Genomic DNA, 11,057 nt, shown 5'->3' on the forward strand with positions numbered 1-11,057 from the left:
TTCTCGGTAACGTAATGTAACATTTTACAATAATAACATTTTTGTCAAGCTATACAGTGCACATATTATGTGCTCAAATATTTTTTTAGTAATTAAAAGGTTGAGTCTGTAAGATTTCGAGCATGTATGTTTAAGAATAATGACGATTACGATATAATTACGGCACAAGGTACAGTAAAATTATAAAAAGTGTATCAATACAACCTTTTTTAATTAGTTGACTTTTTGTCTTGTTTCTATATTATTATAAAATATGGTCTGGTACAAAGACATTATAATAAAAACTTATTCCAAATAGATAACACAGAGATTTAGTTAGCGATTTCAACTTAAAGACTAATTTTAGTACATAGGGCTATCGTAATCTTAGTGTTATTGATAGAAAGACGAAAAAAATTGACAAGACGAGTGATTAGCTTTGTCAAAATTTGTGGAGCATCGAAGATATACACAAGATTAAAGGGATGTATAGATAAGTGGAGTTGGTTTTCAAGTAATGATGGCGATAAATCCCACCCGCATATCACCGAACTTTACTCAGGCTCTTATTCTTAATATAATTTCAACGATAAGTAAAGCGGCGAGTAAAAACAGACAGAGTAAGAAGAAGACAATATTATTGTTTTTTTTTTAATTCTCCGCTCTTAGTTATCGTATAAATAAGACTATATATCGCCTGAATAAGCATCGCCTGAATTCTAAAGTCCCCATTGTTCTGTTTATATAAATACATACATAAGATAAGAACACTGCGACTTGACGTGTTAACTAACACTTAATTATTTATGAATGAACGTTAAATACAATTTAGAACTTTTTTGACAGATTTAGCGGTCGCGATGTAGATTACATATTACTAGTGTTAAACCACCTAACTTTTTATAACAGACGTTTTCCGTGCTTTATGACTGTCAAAAAATTATAGATTTGTGTGCTATTTGTTAAATTACTTCTATTTATAAATCATTGCTGAAGTTTTTTGTTTTCTTTTTCGGTTTGTTGCCTGCCTTTATACTTCTGTTTTACTAGTGTAATATACAATTAATTAATAAGCGTAATGTATTTGAGTATATTCCCCCATGTATTTGTTGTTTTGAGAAGTAAATATCTTCAACCGTAACACAATTATTTACTAAACAGGAATAGTACTTAATAAATGCATAATCTAGTTATAGTTACTCAAACGATCTTTCGACTTTCGGTATCGTCTATCGATATACGTAATAAGTCTTCGCCATCTCATAAACAATCTCGTATGACACTTGACAGGCTAGAATTACATCTGACAGATTATCGCTGTATCCTTAACAATAACAAGTATGAAGCTACGATGTCAACAGTTAATTTAGCGAGTGTTTTATTTTTTTTGTGTGTCGTGTATGTTGTTTTTGCTCAGGTCAAATTTGATTTAAGTTCCGCTAATAGTGATGTGATTTGGACAGTTCAAAATGAGAACAAATGTAAGTGTGTTACCGGAGAGATGATGCATTTAATAATCTCGGGTTTGATCATAAATGGCTGATGTAATTGAGAATTTCATTCGGCTGTTTTTATTGCAAAATCTACGACTCGAACAGATATCGACTAGTATTATAGATGAAATATCAAGGCGTGATTAAATAAGAGCGGGGTCTAATTACCATAACAAGATAATTGATCAGTTTTGATTGGGTAAAAATATTTTTCGGATTTGTTTGTGTGTAGAATATCAATCGCATAATCTAAAGAAATAAAGGAATAAATTTTTATAAACAACACTTTAAAAACAAAAATTATCGTCCATACAAGCCGTAGGTATATTGTTATTTCTTAAATTAATAAGATATCCAGTAAAGTTAACTAATCATACAAGTTTGTGGCCTTAAAACATATGATTAACCGATGTCAAGGTCGAAATGCCAATGACCCCGAAATCTAGTTTGTAAAAGTTTATTGTGTAACTACAAATGTTTTCCTGTTACATTAATTAAACTTATGAAATTGTAAAAACCGTCTTATTGTGATTCATTTTAAACGGTTTTTATATACTTGGTCAGCTTATTTTACTTTAAAAATCACGAAACTCGTAAGAATATCTACTGATAGTAGTTTTATGTGTCTCGTGTTCCGCAATTGGTTAATCCGATACTGACACTATCTATTAAAGATGGCGTTCCAGCTTTGACCAATAAATACCTTAAGAATCTGTAAGCAAATCTAATTTCCATGTGTGTTGTATACTTCAGAAACTTTTGTTTCAGCTATATCAATTCCCGCTACAGTGCCGGGAGGGATATACTCCGACCTGCAAAAAGAGGGTATTATCAGCGATATTCTACATGGATTCAACGATGTACTCACACGTTGGGTGGCTTACGATACTTGGACCTACAAAAGCAGATTTCAATGTATTTTTTAAAGATTTTTTTTCTATAAGTTGTTTACGTTAAAGTATAAAAAAATGTTTCACTAAGTAAGTAAAAGCAAAAGAATGCAGCAGACATGTTTTTCTATGTGTGTGTCATTGATTCTAAACAGAGAATAAGACCAGTTAGCGCTCATCAAAACCACGACCATTAAGACAAAAACGAAAAATCGATTTTTTGAAGCCTGTAATACAGACTACTGCCTTAAAACGAGATTGTTTCATGGCTTAGTATGATTTACAATTTTTTCTGTAACTTCATGACTTTTCAACCTGAAAAAAAAATGAATATATAAATGAAACCATATAAAAAAACACCCAAAACTTAGGAAATCCACTTCTATTTCGGTCAGATAAACAGACATTTTCTTTTCTAGTAAATTCAGAACATTTAAATTATATTTCGTCCGATTTAATTCTTGAAGGCGTGGATACAATCAGTTTCTTAGAAGTGAACGGCATCCCCATTGGCCTTACAAACAACATGTTCGTAAAATATGTTTTCGACATCAGGCAATATATCAAGGTTTGTATTTTCGCAATGGTCATTATTAGTTGTAGTTAAATAATTGACGTAGAACCTGGATCTTAACATCTGTCGCATGACTTTGACATAATTAAACTTAGATCGAAAGTTAATAATATATGATAATCCACACGTTTTTTTATCAGCACAAATATATATGTGCCTTGGAACTCCTTACCATCCATTAATCACGTGATGTTTTTTAGCCCCTCAATACGTGGTGAGGTTTAAGACTACCCCCCACCAAAAATGACGTGTATTATTTAGTACGTACGAGGAATCCTAAAAAAATTATAATATTATTCACAAGTACCGGTATAAAGTATAATCTAATCCTATTCTAGAAAATTAAGGACCATGATAAAAATGTCTAGACAGAAAGTTTGCAGGTTGATTTTGACAGGCGTAAAAATAATATCAAAATAATGTTAAAACATACATTACCGGGTTACACTACAAGCCGAAAAATTTAGTACCGTACATCTTACTATACCCCCCTCCCCCTTGTGTTATTTCGTTATTTTTGTCGAACCCCTCCACCCCTCTTTCGAACCTCACGTGATTAATGGACAACTCCTTATTAGATGTGCTCAGTCTTTGAATTTATTTAAGAATCTTCATTTCGAGCATTTCTCTTCTGCGTAATTAGCTACTGATATTAATTATGACTTTTTAACCGATTAGCTTTTACATGTTATTAACATTATTATTTTAGATTTTAGTTAAGCTCAATTTTAGTTAGTATTCTAGTGTTACCAGTAATTTTGTTTACTCTTTATTTTTTATGCACTTCATGTACTTTATCCTCAGTTGGTGTTTCTACTTTATTTTCTCATAGTGTTGCCTGCAAATGTCTTGTTAGCGATAATGCCTAATAACTTACGTAACCTGTTTTTATATGTATGTTTAAGGTAACGAAGTGTAAATACTAAATAAACAAACATGCATGTATTTACTTATTAATTTCTCAATTATAGTTAAATAAGAATGATTTGTAAAGGAAGATGTGTCTCTGGTACACTTTGTCGGTACGAAACTTTGGAAACATAGGATAAAAATGGTTGCGAATCAGTGTTCACAACCAAAAGCCAGGCGGCTATACCACAGATGAAAATTATCGTAATCACCAGGATACATCCTACTTCGCTTTAAATTTATCCCACATGTTGCGAATGTACTTATAATACTATCTTCTTACTGGCTATATACTGGCTTCTGTGTATCGGGGCTCTTGTATGTAGTAAATCGACTTTTCATGATTTAAATGTTACAAAATTTTCAGGAAGGTGAAAACGAATTGATTGTTAACTTTATATCACCAATAGACGCAGCTAAAGAACGGTCAAGGAAGCACTTTACAGCACCTGACTGCGTGCCAGAGGAATATCATGGGGAATGTCACCCTAATCAACTTAGGAAGATGCAAGCTTCGTTTAGTTGGGATTGGGGACCAGCTTTTCCTTCTGTCGGCTTATGGTAAGAGCGACTTTCATACGAATGGCAAAACTAGCTATAATAGTTTCAAAATATTGAATTCTTATATATTTTCTACAGTAAGTAGAAAACCCAGTGTGGCCTAAGTCAAGAAACCCTGAGCGGCTCCATAACTATTCTATTTTATTATTATTAACGTTAAATACACAACCTACTTATCAATCTAGCGCAACTCTAGCATTGCAAATGAGATTCTTTAACTAATTGAATTATTAAAGTAGTTCGTTCGTAGAATTGTAAAAATAAGGGAACGAAAGTAGATAAAGAAAACTACTAAATTTATAGTTGTAAAGAGTTTCATTTAGGTCATGTCAGCCATAACGAATATTGCTTGCTTGCATTCAGCGGCATGATATAAATTAAATTACTATGCCATGTTGTTTATGAATAGTTAATAAGTTTAGTTAATGAACAATTAACGATTTAAAACCAGACCAATATATATGACATATGTAATTTTTCCATGACAAATAGTTGTTTGTCGAAGCAGATAATCATCAAAACCGATTAAGAGGCTACAAGCAAAAGTTACATAATAGGACAGACTGGAGGTTCTTACTCGACCACAGAGCAGGGCAAAGCCCGATTAAAATAATGTAACTGCTTTTCTAGCTATCTTATGAAAACACGAACCATTATATAATCTGTAATTTTATGTATTTACCTACGAGTATATCATTTTCAGGAAAAACGTTTCAATTGTGTTTCACAACGGTGCGTTGATACGAAGCGTTACAACTCACACGCATAGAGACAAATCCCATTGGTATCTAAGAATAATAGCTTCGTTGAATGGGATAAAAAACATCAGAGGTTATTTGAGTGCGAAGTTGTCTATAGATGCTGACCAGTCTCTTACAATAGGAAAGCATTTGAATATCTCAAGTGTGGAACGTGGAACAGAAGTTGAGCTTAATATGACTATAAGTGCTGTACGTAATGTAATAACAATAATAATTAAGTCATGCCTTAAATAGATCTTAGCCTCAAAGACCCTCCATTTCTTGGATGATCCAAGTAATTATCATTCTGTCTGGCACATGTCATCGATTTTTGGAGTTTAGACATCCCAGTTTCCATCCCATAGAAATTCCATTGGTGGATTGGGATCGAACCTCCGACATCAGGGATGAGGTTCGCACGCTGAAGCCACTAGGCCAACAGTCCTTCATAAGTAGTGCATTGCTTGCTTTTGCAACATATACATTATATGTTTCAAAAGTTATGATCCAAATAACAAACTTATTTTCTAGAACACTGTTAGCGAGAACATTCATGCAAACACGTAAACTTAGAAGCTTGACACATAGGTGTGTCTATTAGCATAACTGAACTTGAGGTAGTCTATTGAATATGTAAAAACTTTTGAATAAATAAGAATCATTAACCTAGTTTATACAAGGTACTCGTATCCATGAACTTTAATACACTAAAGTAATATTGACATTTTATTTATATATTATAACGGTGGGACAAAGTTGGTTCGTTAAGGTTATTACGAGTTATAAATGAGTTTGTTTGGCCTTTTAAGCGGTTAACAACAATATTAATACAGTTATATGTATCTATAAATAATATATGAAATGTATATCAATAGATATTTTGCGATATTTGCGATTTGCGTGCGCAATCAAGCCCGTGATATATAGTACTTTGAAACTCTTTAGTGTATGTTATCTCTGGTATATTTAAGCTAAACGATAAAAAACTATTTCTTTTGTATTATAATTATTATATTTACTAAAAGGTTTTCTTACGTAAACGTTACGTTTCTTAGGAAAAAAATATGAGAGTAAATTTTAACGATGCGCGCGCACACCGTCGCAAAAACCGACACCCTGAAGTTAGCTATAGTCAACATTTTAGTTTTTGTCTATTGTAAGATCGTACACATTTACATTTTTTCTACAAACGTAGTATAAAAATTTTGAAAAGATTTTTCTCTTGTTACGCCAGTTAATATTTTTTTTTAACAGAATGTGGTCTCGTTATGGTGGCCCAATGGGTATGGGGAGCATCCTTTATATGACCTTAAAATAAGTCTGACAAACGAAGAAAATGAACTGTCACAGAAGAAGTTAAAGATTGGTTTTCGCACAGTGGAACTTGTTGAAGCGGATGCGTCTACAATTCTTGGTAGGATTATTTCTGAATATTATAATAGCTCTGCACTGGTGTTTATTACCACATGATTCCGATATTTTTGTATGCAATTTCGATGGAGACATAAAATTAGAATCACTTAATTAAATCTTAACATTAACGTCGCTATGGCAATTGATAATTGGATCATCGGCGTTGTTATCAAAGCTCATCATAGTTGGTCATCTAACACAGGAGGTTGAATATACCAAATACTAGGCTACCTACCTACATGGTTTTCACAACAATACAATATGTTACACAAACAGTTAAAGTAACATATCTTTTAATATAAAATTCATAATTTTTATCATCCGTATAGACCGATAAATAAATTGCCTTTTAAAGTCATTATAAATGTTTGTTTAACAAATGCATACACAGAAAATGCTGTCTGAACTCCAGGAGTATGTGAGATTACGTTGGGTAAAATGATTGTATAAAAAATCCTAGCTATTCGGCGCGGTTGTAAGTGAAATGTGTATTGTGAATCGAACTAAGAATTCCATAACTCCTTAATTTAACAGGAAACACGACTGGCGGTCAAGGACTGACGTTCTTCTTCAAAGTGAATGGATATCCCATATTTATGAAAGGCTCCAACTGGATTCCAGCCCATATACTTCCCGAAGTGGGAACCGATGAGAAGACAGGTATAAATAAATTTAATTACCAATAATATTATTTAAATTTATAAGATTGTTCCAATTTTATAGCAATTTTGGTTCACCAACGTTTCTAAGTTTTGGCAAAAATTTGACATTATGCCTATATCTTTGTAATTAAGCGTCATGATAAAAGTTATCCCCATAGACAGTTTTTAAATAGGCGCTCAAAAGTTTTATAGCAAATTGTACTATGATATAATGAAGCTAATATTATCTACAGCTGACAAAACATACTATTATATTTCGAATAAATGGTCCAATTTCTCATGATATGAACCCCGCATCATAACCAAATACAACATCATCATGCGACGTCGCCGGAACCTGCTCGTAATATTGACACACAAACAAATCTTTCACTGCAAATATTATTTTACCAAATGAATAATTATTTAATCTTTGTTAATAGTTGATTATCTCCTTGAATCTGCACGTGATGCACACATGGCAATGTTGAGGGTGTGGGGCGGTGGGGTTTACGAGTCAGATTACTTCTACCAGCGATGTGACGAGCTCGGGATACTCATATGGCAAGACTTTCTCTTCGCCTGTGCCATGTATCCAACAGATAAAGAGTTTTTGGAGTGAGTTTTATAACTTTTTTCGATTCATTTCTTGTTGCGCTTTCCTATTTCTTCGTAGTTGTTACAACGCCAAATTAAAGAGATGAACAAAATTCCTGGTTCATCAAGCAGTATATTCAATGATACACTGCTTGCAATAAAACTTAGATGTCGCTATTAGATAAAGCGAGAAAGACACAAATATTTTTGTATTTATTCAATTATTGGATTTTTTTCAAAAATTATGCTATGGGTAAATAAAATAATTTTCTTTATCAGCACTGTCAAATTAGAAATCGAACAAAATGTGCAGCGTCTTCAACACCATGCCTCAATAGCAGTGTGGGCTGGGAACAACGAAAATGAAGTAGCTCTGAGAGGCAATTGGTATAAAACTCAGCCAGACTTTGACAGGTATAAGGAAGAGTACATCAAACTTTACGTAGATACTATAAAGCCCATAGTTGAGATGCTGGATCCTGGTCGACGATATCTAGTTTCAAGCCCGTCAAATGGCAGACAATCTGAACAAGATGGATATGTAGCTCTGAACCCGTATGACCCACATTACGGTGATACGCATTACTACAATTATATAGCAGATAATTGGGATTTGAATATCTATCCTCAAACAAGATTCGCTTCAGAATACGGCTTCCAGTCTTTCCCATCGCTAAAAACAATGACAGACGCGACGAATAGAACTGAAGATTTTGGTTTAGACAGCGAATATTCCAAACATAGACAGCACAGTCCAAATGGAAATAATAATATTGAAATGCAACTCACCAAACATTTGAAGTTAGATAAAAATGATAGCAAATATTTTGAGAAGTTTGTTTTTTACAGTCAGGTATGTTTGATGAAACTAATCTAGTGTGAAATATTACTACGAATACACAAGCTCAGTATCATTTCATTTTCTATGATTTAATCGATATTTGGATGAAATTGGATAAAATATCTTTTCAAATGTAACTTATTGTGAAACGAGACCGACTCCAGTGTATCAGAAGCCATTACGTTTAAAACGTAAGAAGTAAAACTTCATTATGACATTATTTTTCGGAAAATGATCTACTATATGAAATTTACAGAAATTGGTTAAATAAAGTTTAACAAAAGGCTTTTATTACCATAGACATGAATACAAATAACACTATTATTTCATTTTACCTCATTACTACTAAGATTATTACAGAATTTCATTAATTGTAATAGAATTATTACTATCATTGTTATCGTTATTATATATTTTTGTTATTAATGGCTTCGAACCTCTTCGAATCAACCGTGGTAGGAACAAGAAAAAGATGGTGCGTAACCGAAAAATATGACGGTAATTTTTTTTCCAACGCCGATAAAAAGATTTCACATCAAAAATAGCGTTTAGGAAATTCAATTACGAGACTAAGTGTAATGTGATATAAATATGATCCTACAAAGTTAAATGAATTAAAAAATCCTAAAACTTTTAGATAAGTCAAGCAATGTCAATGAAGGCGGAAACAGAATTCTATCGTCAAAGTCAAGCTGACTGGTATACAATGGGAGCGTTATATTGGCAACTTAATGACGTATGGCAAGCACCTTCTTGGTCAGGAATTGGTAAGATACAAAAGTTTTTACTCACTGATTAATAAAAAAAGTACGAAACTGCTTTCACACATAAAGTTGCCATAATATTAAAAAAGACTGCTTTAACGCGTCCTAATGAGTTTCATTTCGACATGGCGAAAGACACTACCTGACTAAAGATAAATAGTAAGATAATTTACCTAAAAGGGTTCCCAAATCTTACACATTATAATGAATCCTTGTCAAATGAATAAACACATTTTTATTATTACATTTGTGAACCAAAATAAGTTTAATAAGATTTATATACTTTTATGAATAATGGAATTAAATGCTTATGTTTTAATTACTACATGTACAACATAATCATCAATTTGTAATACCTAGTTGCCCCTGAATTAATCTTGATTTCAGAATATGGCGGTAAATGGAAAATGCTGCACTTCTTCGCAAAGCGGTTTTTCGCACCAGTTTTGGTTTCTCCTCGACTGACATTATCTGGCGATGTCGATGTGTACCTGATCAATGATAGATTCGTCCCACTAACTGATGCAGAAATTATTGTAGATGTATTCAACTGGACTAGTCTAAGGCCTATATTTAGTCAAACTTATCCTGCAAATGCAAAGCCTTTATCAAGCTCAAAACAGACAAGATTGAATATATGGAATAACAACAGCAAGGATGAGGTTTTTATAAGATTCTCGCTTAAATATAATGGAGCTTTGTGGTCACCACAAAATTTAGTTTTTCCGATACCATTGAAAAATATTAAAGGTTTGCAAACACCTCGCATAAAGGTAAGTTCAGAAAATCTAAAATTGTATATATACATATCTCCATTTCGCTTTTACAAGTATTTTTCTATGGTCCTTAAAACATTTTTACAGATAAAACTCCAGAGACCCACTATCCAAGCAGCAGATGAAACCAAATTCATAATCAATATAGAAACAGATAGTGTTGTCCTGTTTCTATGGTTGGAGTCAGAAGTGGAAGGCCGATTTAGCGATAATGGTTTAATTTTGACGGATCCCGTAACCAATATATACTATACCACTAAAATGAATATTAACAAAAATGTGATACAGCGGGGGATATCGTATAAATACTATATTCATTAAGAAATCATGTAAAATTATATTTTATATAAACTATAGGTTAATACATTTTGTGATGCAACCATATGTTTATTTTGACAGCTAAATTTGCCGTTATAGAACGCTTTACAAAACGATAACTGATATCATTGAAGTAAGCGCCATCTTTCGGAAAATTATTAACTGGATGTGCTCAAACGTTCCTAAAGCTTTGCAATTGGTTATTAATGATCGCAGTACCGTCAAGTTGTTTTATTTTAATATAAATTGTACCGAACTGATTCTATAAAATTATCCTAGAAGGGGCGCTGTGAACCGCAGCCTCATCATCGTCATTTGGTGAAGATAGAGCTCAGTGCATCTTCTTCAAGGGACAGCTAAGCTTCAGTGTACATACTTTTATTTGTTTTTATACATTTATCGCTGTGGAGTTGACGTTTTATTTAAAAAAACGGGGCAAACGGGCAGGAGGTCATCTCATCTGGTGTTAAGTGATACCATCGCCCATGGACACTCAATGCCACAGCGCTCGCGAGTGCGTTGCCAGCCTTTTAGGACGATTCTTAAAGCGTACCTATGTAC

The 11,057-nt window shown here is 32.9% G+C and overlaps 1 protein-coding gene across 1 annotated transcript; it reads left to right on the forward strand.

The window, feature by feature from the left end:
* Positions 1–1,293: 1,293 nt before the first annotated feature.
* On the forward strand, positions 1,294–10,915 carry LOC123720277 (beta-mannosidase). Its single transcript, XM_045676822.1, has 12 exons — positions 1,294–1,460; positions 2,241–2,387; positions 2,782–2,930; positions 4,213–4,406; positions 5,110–5,356; positions 6,401–6,560; positions 7,094–7,219; positions 7,644–7,818; positions 8,077–8,650; positions 9,276–9,405; positions 9,790–10,175; positions 10,266–10,915. Exons 1-12 carry the CDS (start codon positions 1,331–1,333, stop codon positions 10,497–10,499), a joined length of 2,652 nt encoding a protein of 883 aa, XP_045532778.1. The 5' UTR covers positions 1,294–1,330; the 3' UTR covers positions 10,500–10,915.
* The last annotated feature ends 142 nt before the right edge of the window (positions 10,916–11,057 follow it).

This window comes from Pieris brassicae, chromosome 2 (assembly GCF_905147105.1).
Source record: "Pieris brassicae chromosome 2, ilPieBrab1.1, whole genome shotgun sequence".
Taxonomy (NCBI): Eukaryota; Metazoa; Arthropoda; class Insecta; order Lepidoptera; family Pieridae; genus Pieris; species Pieris brassicae.